At 54.7% G+C, this 25,305-nt stretch overlaps 1 protein-coding gene and 1 long non-coding RNA gene across 3 annotated transcripts; both read right to left on the bottom strand.

Moving 5' to 3' along the window:
• Window positions 1-224: 224 nt before the first annotated feature.
• LRRC43 (leucine rich repeat containing 43) lies at window positions 225-14,687 on the bottom strand. Of its 2 annotated transcripts, XM_028147170.2 has the most exons (13): window positions 14,595-14,687; window positions 13,296-13,556; window positions 12,161-12,271; window positions 8,152-8,291; window positions 5,890-6,128; window positions 5,206-5,393; window positions 4,787-5,025; window positions 2,777-2,918; window positions 2,450-2,614; window positions 2,180-2,368; window positions 1,776-1,803; window positions 1,603-1,647; window positions 225-354 (listed from the first exon to the last, which is right to left on the bottom strand). In XM_028147170.2, exons 1-13 carry the CDS (start codon window positions 14,685-14,687, stop codon window positions 251-253), a joined length of 1,944 nt encoding a protein of 647 aa, XP_028002971.2. In that variant the 3' UTR covers window positions 225-250. The 2 variants fall into 2 exon arrangements, with proteins under 2 accessions (XP_028002971.2, XP_054568518.1); XM_054712543.1 differs by having other exon boundaries at window positions 4,787-5,393.
• A 1,066-nt stretch (window positions 14,688-15,753) lies between these two features.
• LOC129148128 (uncharacterized) lies at window positions 15,754-24,927 on the bottom strand. The gene is made up of 3 exons (XR_008555305.1): window positions 24,875-24,927; window positions 20,716-20,895; window positions 15,754-15,818 (listed from the first exon to the last, which is right to left on the bottom strand). It is a non-coding gene; the product is annotated as an uncharacterized LOC129148128 (long non-coding RNA).
• Between the last annotated feature and the right edge of the window lie 378 nt (window positions 24,928-25,305).

Genomic DNA, 25,305 nt, shown 5'->3' with positions numbered 1-25,305 from the left:
GCAGCCGCCGCGCGCACCTCGCTCAGCTCGGGCGGAGGGCGGGGCCCGGCCGCGGCCGCTTTTGTGCTGACCACGCCCACCGGGGGGGCTTCTGGGCGGGCCCCTCCCACCTGGGTCTCCGGTGCCCGGGCGCCCCTGTGGGCGGACAGTCCGGCCCGACGCCGGGAGAAGCCGCCCCGCGCCCGCAGCGCCCGGCTCCCCGCGCGGCCAGACAGACGCGGGGCTGCGGTCGTCAGAACCTTTAATGCGGCTACAAGACGAGGGTGCGCAGCGCCTCCTCGGCCGAGCGGCACTGGTTCACCTGGATCTGCACCTCCACCGTCAGCGGCTCGGGGTGGTAGTCGTTCTCGTACCCTGAGGACAAGACCGACCGACAGCACCGAGTCGGCGGGCGCGAGCGGGCTGGCTCCGGCCGCCCTGGCCGGCTGCTCGCGGCCCCAAACGCAAACCCGTCCGCGGCGCGACCAGGGAGCCCGTCTCGGGCTCGGACTCCGAATAACGAGCACAAGGAAGTCACGCTTCCCTAGGGGACCACCGCGTCCCTTGAAAGGACACTGACACGACTGGTTATTCCGACGCGAGTATTTGGTATTTTCTTTTAAAAGTGAATGACGTACACCGGGCGCCTCAGGGACAGCTGAAAGCCTTTGATAAAGTGGTAACACCTGAGCTTTCAAATAGAACCAGGACTTGGGAACATCGTATCTGCCACCATGAACTCCGTTTTCCAACGCTCAAGCCTGCTCTCCCGACAGGGCGCTGACAGTCAAGAATGGGCTGCTTTTGAAATTGTGTGAAATGTCCACACTTGGAAGCTCTGCAGAACCCAGTGAACCAGTTTTTACAAAAACCCCGAGTCTGGTGTTGGGGACTGCGCATGGGCAAGAGCCGTGCAACACGCAGGGGCGCCCTCAGGATCTCACTGCCGTGGATCCTGAAGACATTCCTTCCCGACTCCGCTTTCACCTGGAACTAAGCCTCCCAAACCTACGAGCGGGCACAGTGGATGTCCCAGCAGAGAAGGATGGCTGCAATCAGGAAGCCTACACCCTCCGCCCTTCCGGTCCATGTCCGAGTGAGGCTGGACTCCCTCACACACCCCCACCTCCCGAGGACCACAGGGCAGCCGGTGTTGGAGGGATTTGCAAAAATGTAAACAAAAATAATTTCAAGATCAATTTAACCCCCCAGCTCTGTCACCACTCACAAGTCAATACTGGTATGGCCTTGAAGCCCTCAGTATAAATCCTCTTGTGCTTTTTCTACCCCCTCTCCCCATGATGTATTTTACTTATTTTTTCTTTTTCAAAGTGGTTTTGCGACCCTATGTCCTTTGCATTTTCATATGCATTTTAGAATCAGATTGCTGATTTCTGCGGCTTTTTTTTAATTCCTCTAGGATTATGACTGAAATGGCATTGACTCCTCTATAGATCAATTTGAGAAAACCCGACATCTAAATAATATTCAATCTCCTAATCCATGGACAAGTGCACTTACCTTATACTTTTTTTTCTGGTGAATTTTTTCATTGAGAAAATTCATCCACCAGGTGAGGACACATGAGAAGGCCCTGGCTGCTAGCCAGGAAGAGGCCCTTACCTGACAAGGCTGGCATCTTGTTCTTGGCCTTCCCTGGCTCCGCAGCTGCGAGAAATAAATGTCCGTTGTTTATGAGCTGCCCGGCTGTGGTGCCCTGTCATTGCAGCCCCAACGGGTGAACACAGGTCCTCGGTAAACACTCCCTGCCCTCGGTCACCGTCATTGCCTCTTACCTTTTTTAGCTTTCTTGTTCTTTGAATCCTGAGGGAAGAACCACCAAATAAGACGCTCACAGCGTGGGGGATGCTGGGAAAGGGGTGGATGCAGATTCCAGGGCATTTGTGGGCGGCTCCCCCCTGCCAGGCCTCTCCTGGTCCCAGAGGCAGGGCAGGGTCTCCTAGGGAGGAGGGGGCCCCACCTGCCCCCTTGCCTCGCTCCTTGCAACTGAGAAGGGTCCCCCTGCCCCATGACCTCACTGGCCATCCTCTGCCTTCTGGGGCCTTGCCAGTGCTGGGCTACGTGAGGGGGTTTGGGACCTCCTCCCACGCTGCCACCCAACCCTCCCACGACCTGGCCCACGGCCCGTGCTGGCCCAGCACCATTTCTGTGGGGAGGGTGTGGCAGGGGCCTACGGTACCCTGAGGAATGTCAGCCTGTCGGATTCCAAGGTGCGGATCACCCCAAACTTGCACAGGGTGGACACGAGTGGCTCCCCCGCCAGCAGGGGCTCCAGGACCACCAAGCCGCTGCCCAGCACCCGCAGGATGGGTGGATCCTGGCGAAGCTCCTTAGAAAGCCCTCTCTTCTTCCTGGGCCCCTTCGGTTCCTGGGGGGAGAGGCTGGGAGGGTGACAGGGCCCGGCAGGGAGGTGCCCAGTGCCCACGGCCACTGCCCAGGCCGGCGGTACCTTCTTCTCCTTCTCCCCTTTGGCGGCCTTGTCTTTGCCGTCTTTCCCCTTCTTGTCTTTCTCCTCTTTCTCTTTCTCTTTCTCTTTCTTCTTCTCTTTCTCCCCTTTGCCCTTGCCAGGCGAGGGGATGTCGACGGGAGGTGGCACCACGGGCCAGGAGAGAATCTAGGGGACGGCAAGGCGGCCTTGCGTGAACACAGGCCAAGCTGGGGCTGGCGAGGTCTTTCCGGAAAGGGGCTGAGACCACGCAAACGGGGGAGCTGGACGGCGGACCCCGGAGAGAAGACGCGCAGGGGGGGGGGGGGGGCGCCGGTCCGCCTGGCCCACCTTCTCCTCCACGATGGTCACGGTGGTCCCCGCCAGCAGGAAGGCCTTGAGCGGCACCAGGTCCTTGAGCGTGTGCTGCATCTCGTAGTTGCAGGGGATGACGTCAGCCCAGGGCTTGCGGACGGTGCTGAAGAGGACTGTCCTGGGGGGGGGGGGGGCAGGCGTCATCAGGGGCCAGGGACAAGGCTGCGGGGGCTGACCGCACCGGCAGGCGGGGGGCCGGGAGGCAGGGAGGGACACGGCACGGTGAGGAAGGGGCAGCACTCTGCGTGGGGCTTTCCTTCAGGGGTGACTGTGCACTCAACAGTGCATGGAAGGCAACCAGGAACCAATCAGAACCTTTAAAAAACTTCAGCAAAGCCCCGGCCGGCGCGGCTCAGTGGCTGAGCATCGACCTATGAACCAGGAGGTCATGGTTCGATCCCGTCAGGGCCCATGCCTGGGCTGCAGGCTTGATCCCCAGTGTGGGGCGAGCAGGAGGCGGCCCATCAATGGTTCTCTCTCATCACGGATGCTTTTCTCTCCCTTCCTCTCTCTGAAATCAACACACACACACACACACACACACACACACATATATATATATATATATATATATATATATATATATATATAAAAATATAAAAGATAAAGTTATGGACCGAAATACAGTAGAAGTTAAGTCCAATGAAGCAATTCAGGCCAGAGCTTGCAAACGTGTGAGGTAACTGCAAAGACAAATGTTAAAAGGGAAATGTAGAAATGGAGGAAACGTGGCAATAAGTGACCTTAAAAATGACAGACAGACTCTGACAAAGAATGTCAACTGTCCTTCCAGGTGAAGCGAATTTCATCAGCGCTTGAACTTGGAAGTGCACGCCTGACACCTCCGTGCGGAATGCTGCAGGCGAAGACACTCACACACCCACTGGGAAGAGCACCCGCCCCAGGGCCAGTCCGCCGGGGGTACCCTTGTCACCGTTCCCCTTCCCGGAGCAGCCTCCTTCCTATCTGCCTTTCCAGTCCCACCCTCACCCTGGCTCCTGGCTGTCCTGGGGCGGGGGTACTTCCGCCCCTACTTCCCTGGGAGCCCAGCGGGTGGGGCCGACTCCATCATCTCCCCTGAGAAGGGCCAGCGCCCGGGCAGACCCAGTCACGCTGTTCGGGACACTCCCGTAGCTCAGGTGACGGTTTAGGTGGTGGAGTTATTTGTGGCTCTTACTTGTTTTTACTCATCTTCCCAAAAATTAAAACAGGGACCAAGTCAGCCCCTGGCCCTGGCCCGGGGTCCATCCCTGTCTCCGGTCTCCAGCGGGGACACCAGCCCCGCCCCCCACTTCTCAGCAAGCCTGCGGGCGTCCTTTAATTACAAAATGGTTGAGCCCTGGCCGGCTCGGCTCAGTGGACAGAGCGTCAGCCTGCGACTCAAGGGTCCCGGGTTCGATTCCGGCCAAGGGCACGTGCCTGGGTTGCGGGGTCGATCCCACTAGGGATCGTGCAAGAGGCAGACGGTCCATGATTCTCTCTCATCACTGATGTTTTTTTTTCTCTCTCTCTCTCTCTCTCTCCTCCCTTCCTCTCTGAAATCAATGCAGAAATATTAAAAGAAAAGGTTGAGAGCTTCACACTAAATGAGAACCGGCTCTGCGTCCTAAGACGCTCCATCCTCACGAAGACCCTCCGGCCAGAGAGACAAGCTGCGCCCCGGGAGCCCAGGGCGGGCTTTGGGGAGGCCCCAGGCGGTGTCGGAGGCGGGTCAGCTCCGGACCAACTGCAGCGGTGACGGCGGTAACGGACGGGTCCGCCCTGAACAAGTGGGGGCCGCGCAGTCTCCCCCCAATCGGAGGCGGGGGAAATGCAAGCTTCTGCGCTGAGGGCGGGAGGCTCCGACCCAGGGGAGAGGCGAACCCCAAACGCACACCTTACACCTCGGAGGGCCGGCCCGGGCTCTCGGCTCTCACTGGGGGGCCAGGGGAAATGGGGGGACGGGAGTGGAGGGGGGTCCCGCTATGGGCCAGGCCGCGCCCTCACCCTGGGGACGGGCAGAGCCGGAGGTCCATTCTCGGCCGCAGCTGGGCCAGCTCCTCGGCGGAGCCCAAGGACCGGGGCAGGGACGGCGACCCGGCCGACACCCCGGACTCCAGCTCCACCGACTGCGACTGCGACGCGGACGAGGGCGCGGACTCGACGGACTCTTCCGCCTCCTCGGCGGTGGGGGTGCCGGGCGCTTCCTCGGGGACCTCCTCCTCGCTGGGCGTGGGCTTGACGATCTGCGGGAAGACGGGGCGCAGCCGGCGTGGGGGGGCGCCGGGCCGGACAGAAGGGAGCGCAGTGCGGCCTCGCCGTCCCCGGCGGACGCTGCCCGGGGCTGGGGAGGGGGCGGGAGCATCGCCTAGAGGGGAAGTTGGGGTGCGCCCCCCCCCCATTCTCAGGACCAGCCCTGGGCGCACCTCAGCCAGCACCCCTCCGTATTCGCTCCCTTCGCCTTCCTCGTCCTCCACGAAGTCGTAGGTCACGTAGTAGCTGTAGGTGATGAAGGGTCCGTGGGGCCCCGGGTCCGGGTCCAAGACCGAGGAGTCCAGAACCCCGCGGATATTTCCAATCGTCACCACGAACTGGGCCTCGCGCGCCAAGAAGTCTGCGGGAACGGGCAGGAGTGAGGGGCGGCGAGCGCTGGGGCGTGGGGTCCGGGGCTGGGTCCCCGCTCCCCAAGGGACTGGGCACGGCTCCTGCTTTCCCGGCCGGGCCCGTGCGATGGCGCCACAGCAGCCGCCGCCCGCAGGCGGGACGCTCCCAGGTGGGAAGGCGTTGCCGGGGCAGGAGGTGCCCTCTGGCCGTCAGTGTGTGTCACCTTGACCTTGAAGGCTCTGGTGCAGCTGTGGCGAGGGCCACCAGGGGGTGATCTCAAGCCACCACGGAAGGGAAGCCGCTGATCAGAGGGTGTCTCCCATTTGCCTAGGAAGGGGAGTGGGGGGACCCAGGAGGCCCCAGCCTCCCTCCCGCTGTCCCCACATCCCAATCGCCCATCAAATCCGGGAGAGACTCTGACAAGGGTGAGCTGCACCAGCCAGGGTCTGGGCCCACCAGGGAGCGCGGGGACAGACACCCAGCGGGGCGGTGGGCCGCTCCCTCACCCCCTTTGTAGCGGAGCCCCTGGAACTGGTGCTTCTCGCTGGAGGACACGGTGATGTCGTCCAGCACGCAGAGCCGGGCCAGGCTGTCGATGGTGAAGCCGCGGTAGTAGGGCACCAGGGCCAGCGGGTTGCCCTGCAGCACCAGCAGCCGCAGGCGCTGCAGGGTGCTGAGGCTGGCCACCATGCCCTGCAGGTCTGTCAGGTCGTTGAAGCCCAGGTCCAGAGACACCAGGTTGGGCCTGGAAGGTGAGCAGAGGGGTGGGGACGGCCTCCCTCAGCACCCCACGCCCAGGACAGTCAGGAGGCCTGAGCCTGCCCGGCAAGACCAGCATGCCTTGGGCAGCCCTCCACCCAAGTTAGTCCCCCCGCCTCCCTCCCACCCCCTCCACACACACAGGGAAGCCCTCCTGGCTCTGCAGTCCCTCTCTCCGTGGTCCTGCCATCCTCACAGGGCAGAGATGGGCCTAGTCACCTCCTGCCTCTGCCTGACGCCTATGGACACATCCTCTCTTCTAGGTTAATCGTCTCGGTATCTCCCGTGGAACCATATGGTGTTGTGCATCTAGACCAGGGGTCCTCAAACTTTTTAAACAGGGGGCCAGTTCACTGTCCCTCAGACCGTTGGGAGGGCCGGACTATAGTTTAAAAAAAACTATGAACAAATTCCTATGCACACTGCACATATCTTATTTTGAAGTAAAAAAAACAAAATGGCAAAAACACCCGCATGTGGCCCGCGGGCCGTAGTTTGAGGACTCCTGATCTAGAAGGTTCTCTCTCTTAGTTAATCCTCACTCGAGGATATTTTTCCATTGATTTTTAGAGAGAATGGAAGGGTGGGGGAGAGACACAGAGAGAGAGAAATACCAATGTGAGAGAGACACATCGATTGGTGGCCTCCTGCATGTGACCCAACCAGGGCTGGGGATCGAGCCTGCAACCGAGGTACATGCCCTTGACCGAAATCGAACCCAAGGCCTGACACTCTATCCACTGAGCAGACCAGCCAGGGCACCTAGAAGGTTCTTGACAAAGACTGACCAGCTGTCAGGGAAGTCGGAGGGAAGCCACTTTGGGAGGAGCGATGGGTGGGGGAAGAGGGTCAGGTCACACGGGGACCTGGGGAGGGGACGCTGGAGGAGACGCGTGGGGCCTGGAAGCTGGAGGTCGCTTTCCAAAGCCAGACTGGCAGCTAATCACAGGAAGCCCTGTGGTTCGTCTCTTGGGGCCGTGGGTGCAGAAGAGCCCGCCGGTGAGGGCGGAGGCTGGGCGGGGGGCCAGGCCGGGACGGTGGTTTCCTCACCGCCAGGCAGGCTAGAAAGCAAACGGATCTCAGCTCTGAGAACAGAGGGAGATGCACACGGGGAGACACCTCGTCAGCCCCATCTCCCACGATCATCTGCCGCCTCCCTCCTTTTATGGCCCGTCCTGCCACGGCGGGAAACACCCTGACTTCACCCCCAGCAGCCTTTTCAGCAGAACCAGCGGAGCGTCAGCAGGTCGAGTCACACCTTCCCTTTCATTTCATAACAGTGAGAGAGGGAGGTTTGTAGGTTTTTCTGAAATCTGCACTCAGCATTAAGCAGGTTACCAGCCTATGATAAGTCTTACTTTCCACAGCCCAGGTGGGAACACTCGGTACTCTGTCCGTGGTACAAATCTAAAGCCCAAGTGTACGTCTCTTTCCTGGGCCACGTCCCTGACGTCTGCGGCCAGTGGAAGAAAAGATCAGAATCGTGGCCTCTGACCTCATCGTCGGTGGGTGCAGGGTTTTCAGTTTCCCACTCTTCACCCACCAAGGACACAAAGTCAAACCAAGAGTTCTCAGCTCAGGACGATTTTGTCCCCGCTGACCTGTGGCACTATCTGGACATGTCGGCTGTCACGCTGGTGCGGGGCGGCTGCTACTGGCATCCACTGGGTAGAGGCCAGGGATGCTGCTCAGCTTCCTGCAGAGCCCAGGACAGCCCCACACGAAGACTTTTCCAGCCCAAATGTCCACAGTGCCCAGGTCTCGGGAGCCGGCTCTAAAACACGGCACCCAAGCAAAGGCCCGACCTCCTCCCACCACCTCTCGGGGTCCTTTCCTGGCCTTCTGTGAGGTGTGTGTGTGTTTTAAATTGAGTCAGAGAAAGAAGTTTTATGTCTGGGGCCAGCAGCCAACCAGGAGTGATTACAGAAAAGAGGAAAGCTGGGTCCCTTTCAGTGTCCAAATCTAATGCTTTCTCCCTTTTCCGCTTCCGTCTGGGGCTCCCGAGTTACCAGTGCTGGGAGGTGATGTACATGCTTTGCAGGGGGCCCAGAAGCTTGTTGTGGCCCAGCCCCAAGTGCTGGAGGCCTGGTGGAGGGTGAGCGCACAGACACTTCATGCTGGTGATGTTGTTGCCGTAGAGCTCCAGCACCTGCAGGGGCGGCAAGGGCACCTGTGAGCCCAGCACCGCCCGTCCACCCCGTCCTTCCGCCCCGGGCACCGCCCGTCCACCCCGTCCTTCTGCTCTCGGCACCGCCCGTCCACCCCGTCCTTCCGCCCCGGGCACCGCCCGTCCACCCCGTCCTTCCGCCCCGGGCACCGCCCGTCCACCCCGTCCTTCTGCTCTCGGCACCGCCCGTCCACCCCGTCCTTCCGCCCCGGGCACCGCCCGTCCACCCCGTCCTTCCGCCCTGGGCACCGCCCGTCCACCCCGTCCTTCCAGTCCCGGGAACTCCGCAGAGGAAGCACCAATCCTCATGCCACGTCTCCCTTTCCACCTGACCCGCTTATGAAAGCCCGGGGAGAAAATATTCCCGCAGCAGGCGTGGGGAAGTGAAGGGAACTTTAAAATTTGGAATGGGAGGTGATATTGGAGAGCGTGGGAGGGGACATGCACGGCACTTGGCCACGTGTCTCTGTGTTAACCCCCCCCCTCCCCCCCCCCCCCCCGATTCTTTTGACTTTGTTTCGGAAGTGCTGACTCTGACCAACATGGATCTTACAGATAAACAGCATGTCTGTATAAGAATTCTAGGAACTAACTTCAAAAGAAGCCGACTCTGACCTTCAGGCATTCCAGCTCAGGGAGATTTGTGACCTTCCACCTTAGAGCCAGGATGACGCACATCAGACCACCCCTCAGTGTGGAGATCCTATCAGAATGGACCGTGCAGGTCTGTGCGTAGAGAACCTTTCTCCACCCCCTCCCTTGATCTCTCTGTTCTGCTTTCCCTCTCTCCTTATAAAAACCCCTGCCGGCACCGAGATGTTGAACTGGGCTTCGTGACGAGAGTCCCCCGTCTTCTCAGGCTGCTGGTTCTTGAATAAACCTACTTTCCTTCCATCAGCCCATGTCTCTTTTTTTATTTTTTAAAAATTATTGGCCCTAGCCGGTTTGGCTCAGTGGGTAGAGCGTCAGCCTGCGGACCAAAGGGTCCCAGGTTTTGATTCCGATCAAGGGCACGTACCTTGGTTGCAGGCTCCTTCCCAGACCAGGGAAGGGCTTGTGAAGGAGGCAGCCAATCGATGTCTCTCTCCCACATCGATGTTTCTCTCTGTCTGTTCCTCTCTCTAAAAAGGCAATGGAAAAATATCCTCGGATGAGGATAAAAAAATAAATTGTTGATTGATTTTAGAGAGAGGAAGGGGGAGAGAGAGAAGCATCAATTATTGTTCCACTTATTGATGCATTCATTGGTTGCTTCTTGTATGTGCCCTGACCGGGGATCGAACCTGCAACCTTGGTGTATCAGGATGACACTCTAACCAGCTGAGCCACCCGGCCAGGACCCCCGTCTCTTAATTATTGGATTTGAGCAGCAGGCAGCCCAACCGGTTCAGTATCATCTGGGAAAGCCAGAGGAGCCCTGGATGGAAAACGGTAGTGAGTTCTTGTATTTCGCCTCTAAGGTCTTGCCTGGTGTTTTCTTGAGCATGGCCCTGAGCTATAGTTCTCAGTCCCTTTTGATTTAAAATTGAGACCATTTTTGCCCAGCCAGTGTGGCTCAGTTGGTTGTCATGCCATGCACCAAGAGGCCACAGGTTCGATTCCCAGTTAGGGCACATGCTTGGGTTGTGGGCTTGATCCCCAGTAGGGGGCTTACAGGAGGCAGCTGATCAATGATTCTATCTCTACATTGATGTTTCTATCTCTCTCTCCTTCTCCCTTCCTCTCTCTGAAATCAGCAAAAACATATTTAAAATAATAATAATATTTTAAAAATTGAGACGATTTTTGAAGGAATTAAGAAATACAAATTGGTAGTTAACTATAGTTAGTTAACTAAGTAGTCACTGCATAAGGGATATAGTTAATAATATTGTAATAACTAAGTATGCTGCCAGGGGGACCACTTTGTAAAGTATATGATTGGCTAACCGCTATGTTGTATACCTGAAACTAATACAAAATATTGAAGGTAAACTGTAATTGAAAAGTACAATTTAAATTAAAATAAGATCAAATTGAGACCAATTTGATATGCTGAGCTTAAGACTCATGGTAAAGCCTAGCCTCCCTTTCTTTTTAAACTATTTTTTATTGTGGTAAAATATATTTAACGTAATTTGCCATTTTAACCATAAAATTCAGTGGTATTAAGTACAATCACATTGTTGTATAACCATCATTACTATCTATTTCCAAGTGTTTTCATCACCCCAAACAGAAACTCTGTACCCATTAAGCCACAACTCCCCATTGCTCCCTGGCCCCCCCGCCCCCCGCTGCCCCTGGTAACCAACCTCTCATGTACTTTCTGTCTATGGATTCGTCTCTTCTCCATCATGGAGGTAGAATCATCTAACGTGTGGCCTTTGTGTCCAGCCTTTGTCATTCAGCATAATGTTTACGTTTCCTCCGCGGGGTAGCCTGGGCCACTCCTTTTTATGACCGAATAACATTCCCGTGGAGGGAGAGGCCGCACTGGGTTCACCCACCCACCTGCGGGCACACCGGCTTGTCTCCACCCTTTGGCTCTCATGAATGATGCTGCCAAGAACACTGACGAACAGGAATCTGAGCCCTAGCCGGTCTGGCTCAGTGGATAGAGCGTTGGCCCAGGGACGGAAGGGTCCTGGGTTTGATTCTGCTCAAGGTTTGATTCTGTACCTTGGTCGCAGGTTCCCCAGCCCTGGTCGGGTACGTACAGGAGGCAACCAATTGAAGTTTCTCTCTGTCTCTTCCTCTCCCTTTCACACTCTCTAAAAATCAATGGAAAAAATATCCTGGAGTAAGGATTAACCAAAAAAAAAAAAAGAGGAGGAGGAGGGAGGAGGAAGAAAGTGGAAGAAGGAGAAGAAAAAAGAAAGAAGAAAGAAGAAGAAGAATGAGGAGGAGGAGGAGGAAGAAGGAAGAAGGAAGAAGGAAGAAGAAGAAGGAGGAGGAGGAGGAGAAGGAGGAGGAGGAAGGAAGAAGAAGGAAGAAGAAGAAGAAGAAGAAGAAGAAGAAGAAGAAGAAGAAGAAGAAGAAGAAGAAGGAGGAGGAGGAGGAGGAGGAGGAGGAGGAGGAGGAGAAGGAGGAGGAGGAAGGAAGAAGAAGGAAGAATAAGAATAAGAATAAGAATAAGAATAAGAATAAGAAGAAGGAGGAGGAGGAGGAGGAGGAGGAGGAGGAGGAGGAGGAGGAAGAAGAAGAAGAAGAAGAAGAAGAAGAAGAAGAAGAAGAAGAAGAAGAAGAAGAAGAAGGAGGAGGAGGAGGAGGAGGAGGAAGAAGAAGAAGAAGAAGAAGAAGAAGAAGAAGAAGAAGAAGAAGAAGAAGAAGAAGAAGAAGAAGAAGAAGAAGAAGAAGAAGGAAGAAGAAGAAGAAGAAGAAGAAGAAGAAGAAGAAGAAGAAGAAGAAGAAGAAGAAGAAGAAGAAGAAGAAGAAGAAGAAGAAGGAAGGAGGAGGAGGAGGAAGAGGAAGAGGAAGAAGAGGAAGAAGAAGAAGAAGAAGAAGAAGAAGAAGAAGAAGAAGAAGGAGGAGGAGGAGGAGGAAGGAGGAGGAGGAGGAGGAGGAGGAAGAAGAAGGAAGAAGAAGAGGAGGAGGAGGAAGAATCTGAGTCCCTGCCTTCAAATCTTTCAGCCCATACCTAGGAAGGGAATTGCTGGGTCTATGGAATTATACTGTTTGAGGAATCGACGCCACCTCTGAAAAGCCTGGGGCTTCGCACAACCACAGTGCCAAGACTTTTGCGTATGGGGCAGGGCAGGGGCAGGGGCAGGGCAGGGCAGGGGCAGGGCAGGGGCAGGGGCAGGGGCAGGGCAGGGGCAGGGCAGGGGCAGGGCAGGGGCAGGCTTGAAATGGAGCCCAGGCTCCGTTACCTTGAGAGTTGGTGGCAGATTGAAGGCATCGATCTCCTTGATCTGATTGGCACTCAGTACCAACTCTTCAAGCTTTGGGAATTTCAGGAGGTCTTTATCCACCAGGCTCACCTGGGAAGGAAGGGAAGGAAGCTGAGAGCTCGGCTGGAGCAGAAACCTGTGGATGTGAGGATGGCACCACTTAACCAGCTGCCCAGTCCCCTCCCAGCACCCACCCTCTGCTCCTGGGAGCCTCTCCTGCCTGTCTGCCAGGACGCAGGCGTGTCGGGCGTTGCGGGGACCTCTCACCTCTTCCACCCTCACCCCTCCTCTGACGGTGGGTGCCTACAGTGTCCAGCTCAGTGTCCAGTGTCCCCTGTTGGACGGTGAGCTCTGAGGGCAAGAAGTCCATCCTTGCTGTGCACCCTGGAGCCACGGTGAACCCTAAGGTCTTTAGGAATCGCCGGTTTTCCCGCAGCAGGGCCAGAGCTGCCGCGCCTGCCGAGTCCTCAGCTCCCTGTGGCCTCAGACACTAGGGGCCCTTCCCGGCTGGGCCTCTTCTCTGGGGTGACTGACCACGCCAGCTTGCCCAGGAGCGAGGGGTTCCAGGGACACGAACATTTCTGCGTTAACACGGGGCCAGCCCCAGGCAAACAGGCTGCTCTCCTCCTCATCCCCCAAGCACTGCGTCCTTCAGTTTCTCCGGGGAAGGAGGAGCAAATGGGAGTCCTGGGCTGCGTTGCCACGCAAGCTTTGGGCTCCGTTATCGATATAAGCAGAGAAGGGTTTTTAGGGACAGGAATTGCTATAATATTGTGCCCCTCCCCTGACCCTGGGCCCCACAACTGAAATGAAGTAAAACCAATATAAACACTTGGAAGGTTTCTACTCGGACCCAGAAGGGTGGACTGCAGGTGCTCCGGAAATCAGCCAAGACCACAGTGGACTTCACCCGGGGCGAAGGAAGAAGGCACAGAACACAGAACAGGTGAGCAGCTGGCTCTGCTGGGTGGGCCCGCCGGGGAGATTATTTAGAAGGCAGGCAGAGCGATCGCCCTCCCCCTCCACACCTGGTCTTATCACTAAGTGCAGAAGGAGGTGGTCACCTCTGCCCCCTCTGTATTATGGCGTGCAGGTGCCAGCTGCCAGCACTCACCTGCTTGTCCACCACCTGGAGGGACCTGAAATAGGAGTACAGGAAGTCCTCTTTGAGCATCTGGGGATTCCGGATGGCCAGCTGCCTCAGGTAGCGGTCCTCGGCACTGGAGCCCTCCAGCAGGGCCCAGGGCGACTGGGGGCTGCAGACCAGGCCCAGCAGGTCCTCCACCGTCTCCTCCGAGGGGCCCCCAGCCTCCTCCTCTCTGGGGACCAGCTCCCGCCATGTCCGACAAGTTCGAGGGAGAAATCGGGACTTATTCTGCAGCGGTGGGGAGGGAGAATTTCTCTAGTTATGGCTCAATCCTCTCAAGGAACCAAAACTCTCGGAATTGAACAAATTGTAAAATAGGACAACCAGGGATAAAGAGTTTAGAAGTTTAGACAATGTGTAATCGATACTTTTGACTGATTATCAGCCAAGGGACAGACGAGAGGAACTAAAATAACAATAAAAAGCCCCATTCCCGCCTTTAGGAGTTGCTCTTGAGCGGGACCCTGGACGATGCAGGTGGAAGAGATTAAACATTTAAGGAACCATTTACTTCTGTTCTGGGAGCCAGGAGGAGCCACCGGCTGCCTGTGAGAGGTAATGGCTAATGAAGGGAAGGTGGCGAGGCTGACGGTAAATTCAGAACATTTAGGTGCCGTGAGTAGAAGATGAACGAATTCGACCCAGTTTGCCTTCCCACTCCTCCCCCCAGGAGACGCTACGAAACCCTAAAGCTCAGTCCAAGGCCAGGCACACAGTAGGTGCTCAATGTTTGTGGAAAAAATACCGACTCCCCCTTGGCGCTGACCAGTGTGTGGGGCCCGACTTCCCACCGCGGCCGCCCCAGCGGCCCCTCCTGGACTCAGGAGCCCCCCTGCACAGCCGAGGCGCCCGCCTCCCGGTCCTGCGGCCCCTCCGGGCCCCTCCGGCCCCCCTCCCCGCCAGGGCGTCCAGGGACCACGTGGCCCCTCTGCTCTCTGGACAGCTCTCACCTCCAAAGCAGCATGGGGTCTTTGGGGAGGGAGCGGCCCTGCCCACATCGGCCTGCCGTGCTCAGTGCGGGGGTCCCTGCCCTTCACCCTGGGTCGGCTCCCACAGGCCTAGGTGGGGCCTATTCGGCCCGCCCTTCAGTGTCCCACCCCCACCGCCCATCTCCTCAGCCCCGTCCCCACCCCAGGGCAGGCAGCGCCCTAAACGCCCAGATCTCAGCCCCCTCTGCCCTACCCGCCCGGCTCCCACTCCCTGGGCCCTGACCGGTCCGTCTCCTCCGACCCCCAGGCTCCCCGCCGCCCCCGCCTGCGCCCGCACCCAGCTGCCTGAGCCGCACGGAAACTCCCGCAGACACAACTTCCGCAGGTGCTCCCGGACCGCAGCGCTCACGGTCCCGCCACGCTCCTCCATGGCCGCGTGGACCCCGCGCCCTGCTGGTTGCTAAGCAACCGCCGGGACGCGCACGTGCTCCAGGCGGCAGGGCGCCGCGGCGGCGCAGGCGCTCTGGGATCCCAGGACTCGCCCAGGGAGACCCCGACTCAGCCCCAGGCGACGTGGGTTTTCCCTCCCGAACTCGCCGGTGCTCACGGCTGTGAAGGCTGTGAACCGGGAAAAACAGTGCAGGCCCCGCCGCCGCCGGGGGCAGTGGCTGCTGCGGCTCCCAGCACGTGCCCAGCGCTGCCCTTACGCTGCGGTTTCTCCTCCAGAGAAAAGTGCTCATTATCATCCCCACTTGACAGATCCGGAAAGGAGAAATTAGCCCAAGGGCAATCTCAAGATTGTAATCAGGGGATTCCAATGTGAATCTCCTTAACTCCTGACTCAGGGGGTTTTAATCACTGCCTACTGACGTAACCGGTTCAGCATCCAGACCCCATTTCAGACAGACCCAATCCCACTTACCTCTCCATCCTCAAGCACGGAGCCCACTGCCGGTCACACAGGAGGGGCTCCTGGGCACTGCTTTGTGAAATCTATGGGATAAGATGACTCTGGTTCCTGTAATATGGAAATGCAACATCGTTTATGGAGAGAGAATTGACGTACCCTAGAACTCGCTGCTTTAAAGTGTGCAATTCTGTGGGTTTTAGTGTATTCACAGAGCAACTGTCGGTGTAATCTAACTTTCAACATTTCCCTCACCCCAAAAGGACCTCCCATACAGATCAGGCAACTGATCTCCATTCCCCCATCTACCCACCCCTCCCCCCCACCCCCCGCAACCACAATATGCTTTCTGTCCCGGTGGATTTGCTCCTAAATGCTTCCCGTAGTGGGGTACTGGGCCATGATATGGGCAGAACACGTTTTGTTTATCCATTCATCACCTGATAGACCTCTGAGTTGTCTTCACTTTCTGGCTCTGACGAATAATGCTTCCATGAACACTCATGTCCAGGTTTTTGTGGGAATGTATGTTTTCATTTTTCTCGGAATGAATTCCTCTAGGAATGCAATTGATGAGTCGTGTGGTATGGATTTGTGATTGGTAAATATTTTCTCCTCTTCTAGGCCTGTCTTTTCTTTCTCTCAACGGTGTCTCTGGAAGAGCAAATGTTTCATGTTGAGAAAGTGCCATTTCCTGTGTGATCCTTCCCAAAACACCTGCTGTGGTGGCTACTCTCCGATAGAACACCTTTGCTGTTGTTAGAAAACAAACCAGGAAAAGAAATAATAAAATACATATCCATGAGTCTGTTGCAATATAAACCAATCACAGAGATAAATCAAGATGAACTCCCAGGATTTTGACGAAGCAACTGGTTGGTTTCACTTTTTTCTCACTTCTCAAACCACCACCATACGGCTTCCACCCCCAACAGTGTGTTCAAACTTCCCAGTGACCTCACGTTCCCCACGTAGAGACCGACTCTCCTTAGCCTTCATTTTAACTGACCTCTCCGTAGTGTATGGTGGGGCAGATCACTTCCTTCTTCTTGAAAACCGCTTTCCTCTTGTTCCATGACAACATGCTTCTCTTTCTCTGGAGAGCACCTTCTCCGTATTCAGGGCTAAGTCACCTTCCTCTCCCTATTCTGCTGATGGAGGTGCACCCCTGGGCTCCACACCTGACTTATATCTTGTAGGCTTACACTTGTGTGTTTTTTCTTAAGATTTTAAAATATATTTTTATTGACTTCAGAGAGGAAGGAAGAGAGAGATAGAAACCTCAATGATGGGAGAGAATCACTGATTGGCTGCCTCCTGCACGACCCACACTGGGGATCCAGCCCACAACCTCGCATCGAACCATGACCTCCTGGTTCATAGATCAATACTCAACCACTGAGCTATGCCGGCCGGGCATTTAAAAAGGATTTTTGAAAGATTTTTTTAGAGAGAGAGAGAGGAAGGAGAGAGAGAGAAACATTGATGTGAACAAAATATTGATCGGCTGCCTCCTGCAATGCCCCCCACCTAGGATCAAGCAGGCAACCCAGGCATGTGCCCTGATCAGGAATCAAACCTGCAACCCTTCACTGCATGGAATGATGCCCAACCAACTGAGCCACGCCAGCCAGGGCAATTATTGGCTCTTTGTTGCTGCTGTAGAAAATGGGGTACACTTAGCAGCTTAAAACCACAAAGTTACTGCCTCACAGTTTCTGTGGGTCAGAAGTCCAGATGATGTAACTGGGTTCACTGCTCAACATCTTATCAGGCTAAATTGAAGTTATCAGCTGAGGCTGCGGTTCTCAGCTACATCTCAGGGTCCTCTTCCACACTCACTAGTCATTGGCCAAGTTCATTTTCTTCTCATGCTTTCCACTTGGCTCCCTCCATCTTCAAGCCAGCAATGGCAGTTGACTCTTTCTCATGCTTTGAGTCTCTCTGACTTTCTCTTCTGACTTCCTCTCTGTTTTTAAGGGCTCCTGTGACTACATTGGACCCACTTGGTAATCACCTAGCTTAAGATCGACTGATTAGTAACTGTAATTACATCTGCAAAGTCCTTTCTGCCATGTAATGTAACATAATTATGAGAGTAAATACCAGAGGGTGAAAGTCATGGGGGCAAAATTCTGCTTACCATGGACTTTGCTAGAGGATTTTTAATAAATTCTTGGGGTGAAAACCATACTGTGGCAGTTCGTGAAGTGAGGTAAAAGTGAGCATAGATTGCTCTGCCAACAAGCTTGGATAAGAAGAGGAAAGAGACCAGTAGCAGTTGGAAGGGGACTTGGGATGAAGGTGAAAGGGGGTTTGCAGCTGTCTCTTTGTTGTGCATCTTCAGTTCTATTGACTGCCCTGGCCTGACCTTAGTTCTGCGCTCTGGACTCCAATTTAGCTGCTGACTAGACATTGAATAGATTCCCATTGGGCATCTCAAACTTGACTCATTCCAAATAGAACTCTTGGTTTCCCCTCTCTAGTCTTCTTTTCCCTCGCTGCACATCAACCACCTGATTGCCTTATCAATATTCCCAGAGTCATCCTTGATTCCTGTCTTTGATTCCTCTCCACATTACTCCATTGGCTAGTTCTGTAGACTCCATCTCCATCCGCTCTATCCTGGTCTAAGCCGCCCTCATCTCTCACCTGCACGGCTGCCGACCCTCCTAATTGGTCTCTCTGCTTCCACATTGGATTCCCACAAATCCGTTCTCCACTCAGCAGCCGATCTTTCTTCTCACTTCTTAAAGTAAGCCAGACCCTGTATTTCCCTACCTACAGCCAATCAATGGTGCATCACACCTGGAATGAAACCCAAGTTCTTTATCCTCATAAGACCCTTGTGACTTGCCCTCTGCCCCCCTTCCCACCACCCCCCTCTTCTCTCACTTTGCTCCAGCTGCCACCAGCTGCTTCCTGTCTTTAGTCACAGCAAGCTCATTTCTGCCTGAGGACTTGCATGCGAGGGTTCCCTCTGTCAGCACTGCTTCCTCAGGTCTTCCCACAACAGGTCCTTCTCCTCTTTCAGGTTTCGGCTCAGAGAGACTTTTCCTGGTCACCTGTCACTCTCTATCCCAACACCTTGATTTTTATAGTTCTTATGACCTGATGTTTTCTTGTTTATTAACGCTGTGCGCCTTGCCCATGAGAATGCCAGCTCCGTGAGGGCAGGGACCTTGTTGAACTTCTTTGCCACCATCCCTGAGACCCTAGAAGAGCGCCTGGTCGAAGGTGGCACTCAAACCACGCGTAAGTGATTTCAACAAATGACTCCCGAGCACGGATTCTGGTTCCTGGTCCTGCGCTTGCAGAGTCCAGTGATGTTCAAGAGCACACAGAGGTGAGCTACAGCCTTTGACATACCACAGGCACAGTGGTGAGCAGGGCTGTCCCTGCACGCTGGCAGGGGCACGCTTCAGAAATTTACAAAGATAATGCGCTTTGCACGCATGCTCCCTCTCCACCCACACGCACTCAGCTGTGACCGTCCCCAGAAATTCCCTGCGGGGCGCTGACCAGCATCTCCTGCAACATCATGTTTCTTGGTGGTTGCGCCTGTCAAACCTGGGCTTCAAAATTTCTTCTGGTCAGATCTACCCGCTCTTTCCAAGAAGACGTGGCAGAGATGCGTGTGCCTTCCTGTGTGTGCCTGCACTGACTCAGGCATCTGCCCACCTTGAGGGTAACCTCAGCATTTCCTTCCAGCCCTGCTTTCACTCAGCCTTGGGCGGCAAAATTTTGAAAGTGTTTTCTGGAGAAAAGCTGAGCAATAATCTTGCCATGGGCGGAACATTGATGGTCCTTCCTCACGGCGGGCCCTTTATATATCACCCGGAGGCCATGGCGAACACATCTGGCTCAAGCAGCTGTTGCTGAAGCAGGCTCCGCTCCCTCTCACCATGGCCTCCCTCACAGGTACCATGAGATGGACAGGAAGACTCCGGAGGGACTTAGCCCCGTGGTGGCTGGAGCATGGCTCAGTGGGGCGGGAAGCTGGGCGGGCAGGGGGCGCCTGGCCCGGGGGCTTCATGGCAGCATTCTCTCCTCAGGATCCACCAGGGGTCCCCTGCTCCTGCTCTGCTGTATGGGAACCTGGCTGTCCATCTACACGGCTCCCATCCCTGACAGTGACACGGCTCCCACCCCTGACAGTGACCTGAAGGGAATCATCATAGAATTAAAGGCCTCATCTGAGAGACTTTTGGAAAACTGCGTAAGTGCCCTCCAGATTTCTTTTCTAAGCCATTTCTTAAAACACCTTTCCTTGCGCCCAGAAGTAGGGGCTCTTTTCAGACGCGAAGCCAGGGCTGTGGCTACGTGGGAAGGGATGGGGACAACGAGACAGGTTACGGTGGGACTTTTATGCGGGTGGGGGTCAGAGGCAGAGATGAGCTAGACAGCCCCAAACCCAAACATTGCTTAGAGAGAATCATCGATCGGCTGCCTCCTGCACACCCCACACGACAGGATCTGCTTTAGTAGGCTTGGTCACCCTTACCATGTTTGGTTCTCAATATTGTAAAATGAAGTTTCCTGTCTGCAGTGTATCCTTTGATGTGGCCCATCTTGTCTACCGGTTCAGGAGCCGGTGACCACCAGTCTAAGCTGTGACCAGGTCCCTGTGGACGAAGGACGCGGAGAGCGCCTGTGGGTCACCGGGAGCCCTCTTCCCGCAGAGCAGGGCAGCTAGCACGTTAGTGTCCGCCCGTCTGCCCTTCAGTGTTTGATTAGGACCCAGTCTGCCTCTCGCTGAGGCTCTGCTGAGCCAGCCCCTTCAGGGGGAACGTATGAGGCTGAAAGATGTCAGCAGTCCCTCATTTTCTCAGGGTTGCGATCAAGACAGAACCTCTTAGGCAGCGTTGATTAAACGAACGAGCGAAAACCCAAACGTGGACACAGTCGGTGACACTGGCCTTGCCCCTTCCTTCCACCCTGGCATTCAAACCGCAGCCTTGGCTTGTCTAGACCCAGGGGCAGAGGCTGTCGGCGAGGTGACGGGCAGTTCAGGCTGGTGGGTGCTCTTAGCTCCAGTTCAACCCCGATGCTTAGTCCTTAGGCAGAGGGGCGGGGGAGAGTGTGGTCTGGAGCCTGGTGTGTTTGGAAAATCTCTCCCTGGCGTCTTGGAGGCCTTTCCGCCAAGCACAGCCTCCTCCAGGAGCAGCGGCTGCATCGGCTGTAACACGAGCCGCCAAGAGCAAGCAGCCACATGGACACCCAGAAGTCTCAGTTCCCATCCCTCTGAGTCCCAGGGCAGCCGAGAGCCGATTCCAGAGGCTGTGGGGGCCTCAGCCAGAGGGGGAGAGGAGGCCAGAGGGAGCAGTGACTTAGCACAGCCATCCTGATGGCCGGGCCTCCTGGCGCGGGTGGGCATCTGGGTCTGCCACCTGACCTTGGGCCAGCTCCACCAGCCAGCCAAGCTTTAGCTTCTTCTGGGACAGTGATGACCACAGCCTCCCGGGTGGTGGCACCGATGAGAGGAGATGTTGGGGGTGCCGGTGGGGGGCCCTCGCCCATACCAGCCACAGAGGAAGCATCTAGAAATTACCTGTTGGGATTTCTAGCAAACCTAATGCTCATCTTCGCTTCCCTTCGTTAGAAACAGACGGGCCTGCCGAAGTCCACGCCTCACCCGCTGCAGCCTTTCGCCTCCGACTGCCGACCACCACACTACATCAACAGCTCAGCCGTCCTGCCTTATTTCAGGGCCATCGAACGTCATCCATGTCTATGCGAAAACAAAATGGACATCCATGACATCATACAACAGCTCGAAAAACCCCATTTTCCACGTGGACCAGAAACGAACGTTTTGTTGCCTGACAACAGCCTTGAATGTAAAACGTTCACCTGGGCTGTTTTACAGGAGTTTTCTACGTGCGTGAAATCGTTGTAGTCACTGAAACAGGCGCTCGACGGCCATCCGGTGGAGCCTATTCCTCTTGAAATGGTGAAAACGTGTGAAGCCTTCAGAAAAGATGAGTGACTGCTAAGTGTGCGAACTCTACCACGAGTTACAAGTAAATTACTCCAACGAATGACCTCAGTGAACCCCCAGATGACCAGTCCTGGGGGAAGTGAGATAAAAACGTGTGAATGAACTTGAAGCAGATTTCGAACTGTCATTGTTACCCGTCTTGGTATTTATGGAATGTTTTTTTCTGCAGACTTAAGTTTTATTTATTACTCTCCTTATATGTACCCTTGTGAGGGCAGGAGCTGGCACCTGTGTTAACTTATTGATATTTATTGTATTGAGAGTTGTTAACGCTCCTTGGAGGAGCCCTTGGCACATATTTAATAAATTATTTTGAACTTTTCTCATAACTCTGTTTTGCATGTTGTGAAGGGGGTTAAAAATTAGTGACTGGGAGTCCAGGCCGGGTGGTGTGTGGCTGAGGGAGCATGGGACATGCTGTAGAAATAGAGACTACTTCTACCATTTTGGCCCACTGACCAGGCTCGGTAGCAAATTACAATAATTTTAGCAGCCACAACCATTTATTGGGCATTTTCGTTATGCCAGGTCATGTAAGTACCATTATTGTCCTCTTTTTATCGATGGAGAAACCAAAGTCAAAAGTCATTTAGTTACTTGCTCGAGGCCACAGCAGAAGTGTTGCCTGGCAACGTGTTAGAAATGCAAATCCGTGGGCCCTACCCCAGACCTCCTGAGTCAGGCAGTTTGGGGTGCAGCCAGCAATCTGTTCTTTAGTGAAACCTCCAGGTGATTCACATACACATGCGGGCCTGAGAATCGCTGGCCTTGAGTCTGTCAGCACTTTCATCTTTATCTTTTTTTGAGGGAAACTGAGGCCCAAACAGTAGGACTTGCCCAAGTCTTCATAGAAGGGGGATGAGGCTAGCACTCTGAGATAGGCAGTTCAGCCTCGGACTTCTCTACTCTAAGTTCCACACCAGCCTTTTAAGCTCCCAAATAGCCTGACCTCCGATGACAATGTTTTGGCCAGTCCTTCCACAAACACCCGCTGTGGTGGACAGCTAGCATTCTTTTTGACTGTCCACTTACTTAGGCATCCGTTGGTTGCTTCTTATAAGTGCCCTGATCGGGGATCGAATCTACAACTTTGGCATGTCAGGATGATGCTCTAACCAACTGACCTACCCGGTCAGGGCCTCGGCATGATTTATTATCGATTAGGGGCCAGAGCCTGTGGGCTTGTAGACAATTGATGAGATGCAAATGATTCCTACCAAGTGGAGAAGATAACCCCAGAGGTGATGGTTTACTGACTGTAGAACACCAACCAGCGGAACAGCAACCTGAGCATTTTATCCCAGCATCCATTTCTTCAGATGAGAGAGATGTTAGTTGCTTGTACAGTCCTTTGAGTCGATCGGTCCCTTCCTTGATGAGGTGAAGGAAACCTTTGTCTTTGTATGAGAATGAAGGGTTAATGGTTTGAGACTTAGCTTTGGTAGAAAGCAGAGCCAGCCTCCTGCCACGGAAGCCGAAAAGGTGAGAGATGCTGCCTTCCTTGTAGCAAGGTCGTGGGCATGTGAAGGAAAACGTCTCTCCACTCACAGGACAGGTGTGGGGCTTCCACCCTCAGCCAGTCTCCAGCTCGCTGTGGACACCAACCAGGCCTTACACATAGATTCACCATGGCTGCCGAGTTAGTGCAGACCCCCCAGGATGAGGTTTCAGCCCCACAAGACTGCCCCCCACCACTTCAGACACCAACCACAGGTCCCCAGGTCACCCACTCTTGCTAGAACGGCTCACAGAAGTCAGGGAACCATCTGCTCACGTACATGGTTTGTTACGAAGGATGTGATGACGATTCAGACAGATGCACAGCGGGATGAAGATGTGCAGAGGGTGAGGTCTGGAAGGGTCCTGAGCACCACGCTTCTGCCCCGGGGAGCTGATTGCATCCCTCTCCTGGTGTGCGTGGATGCAGTCACCAACCCCCATAATTCAGAGATTTTTTTATGGAGGTTACATCCCTCAGGCATGATTGATTATTAACTCTGAGGAGGCGGAGAGGGAGGGCAGGAGTGAGGGACGGCAAGTTCCAAGCTTCTAATCCTGGCTTGGTCTTGAGGGTGAACCAGCACCCTGAAGATATCCGGGAGCCCCCCCCAAGAGTCACTCCATTAAAACCAGAGACACTCCTATCGCTCCGGGAATCATCCACGGCTTTCAGGAGCTCTGTGTGAGGAACTGGGGCAGAGACCAAATACATCTTTCTCATTCTGTCCCAGCATGGGATCATGGCAATGCCATCAGACTGTGGCTCAGGGGCTGGTGACACGGAGCAGCAAGCTCAGCAAGTTCAGTGTTGCAGAGAGAGACGGCCATTGCCCCCAGGGGCAGCAGGGGTTGAGTTCTTAGTGGCTGCCAACCCCCCACCCTGCCAGGACCTCGCATCCTTTCATAGACCCGGGCTTTGCCCCAATCAGCCAGAGTGGTCCCAGCTGCACAGCTGACAGCCGGCCCGGGTCCCCAGCTGACCCGGCAGCAGGCTGCCGAAAGTCCACGGTTCTGCAGATGACTCAGTGACTGCTGGGGGGCTGCGCCACGGTTCTGACTAAAACCACCTCGCAGCTCTTGCAGGGAGAGGAAGCCTTTTGAAGCGTTTGATTTCTCCTCTTGTGTTTCCAGCAAATCCACCTACAGCTTCTCTGATGAAGAGGTTTATCTGCTAACCAATCCCCTTCCTTCCTTTGGGGACAGCATCGGGCATCCCAAACACCAGTCTGTCCGCCCTCAGAAGGCCCCACGCTGGTTTGGATGCTCTGTTGTCACGGTCTGACATTCTTGATGATTGTGAACAATTTTGTACGAGACCCACACATTGTGTCGCTGGTCCTGCTGGGGCGTCTGAGTGAAGCGCTGATTCCTGGCTTTCACACCAAATGGGTCTGGGCTGGCCCTGGAATCAGTATTTTTAACAGCTTTTTTGACATATAATGTACATGTTTCAAAGCTCCCCCATTTAGAGAGTCCAATTCGATGTCTTTTAAAAATATTTTTATTGCTATCATAGAGGAAGGGAGAGGGAGAGAGAGACAGAAACATCAACGATGAGAGAGAATCATTGATCGGCTGCCTCCTGCATGCCCCCTACTGGGGATTGAGCCTGCAACCGGGCATGTGCCCTGACCGGGAATTGAACCAGGCACCTCCTGATTCATAGGTTGACACTCAACCACTGAGCCACGCCGGTTGGGCTCAATGTCTTTTTTAGTATAGTCACAAAGTCGTGCAACCACCATCACTAACTCTGGGACATTTTCATCACCCCAAAAAGAAACCGGCACCCGTTAGCAGTCACCCACACTCCCCACCCCTCGGGCTCTAAGACCACTGATCTGCTTTCTGTGTCTGTGGACCTGCTGCGTCCTGTCCACGGAATCACACGCGAATGGCCCTCTGTGTCCGGCATCTCTCACTCAGCATCATGGCCTCAAGGATCACCCACGTGGTAGCAGGTGTGGTGCTCCGTTCCTTCCATCTGATGGTTGAGTGAGATGGGATCAGTGAGGCCTGACGCAGGTGGCCCACCAGCTGGTGACACTGCCTCGAAGCCTATTTTCCCCGTTTCTCAGAAACAAGAAGCATTTGGAGGGGAGATGGGGGAAGAGATTAGGGCCTGATTTACTCCTTTAAATCAAAACCACCTGCCTACCACAGTATAATAGAAAAGAAAAAAAAAAAACACAAAACGATTCATTCTCACCTTTCCTGAAAGTGGCAACATGGGGCAGGATGCCCACAGGTGACCAGGGTGACAAATCCTGTTACCGGGAACGTCACCAATGAGGACTCCTAAATAATTAGAATTCCTCTGGGTGATCATCTGCCAAAATCAAGAAAGAGGAAAAAAGATAAGCAGATGTTGGCATTTTTGTGACAAATTTAGTGTCTCCTTCACCAAATGATCCCCATGGCATATCTTGTGATCAAAACAATCTCAAGTGATGACTTTTAAAATTCAAGTGCCACTCATGCACAGAGTAAAGGAAAACAAATAAACTGATAAGCAAGGGTCACAGAGAAGCAAAAACTAATACGATAACATTATTTATTTCAGGGGAAACTTGCTGTAAATTTGCACAATTTATAAAGGAAGGACAGGGAATATAAAGCTGTAAGACATTTTTAAGCAAT

The sequence above is a fragment of the Eptesicus fuscus genome, chromosome 23 (assembly GCF_027574615.1).
Source record: "Eptesicus fuscus isolate TK198812 chromosome 23, DD_ASM_mEF_20220401, whole genome shotgun sequence".
Classification (NCBI taxonomy): Eukaryota; Metazoa; Chordata; class Mammalia; order Chiroptera; family Vespertilionidae; genus Eptesicus; species Eptesicus fuscus.
This window is presented reverse-complemented; position numbering and strand designations above follow the sequence as displayed.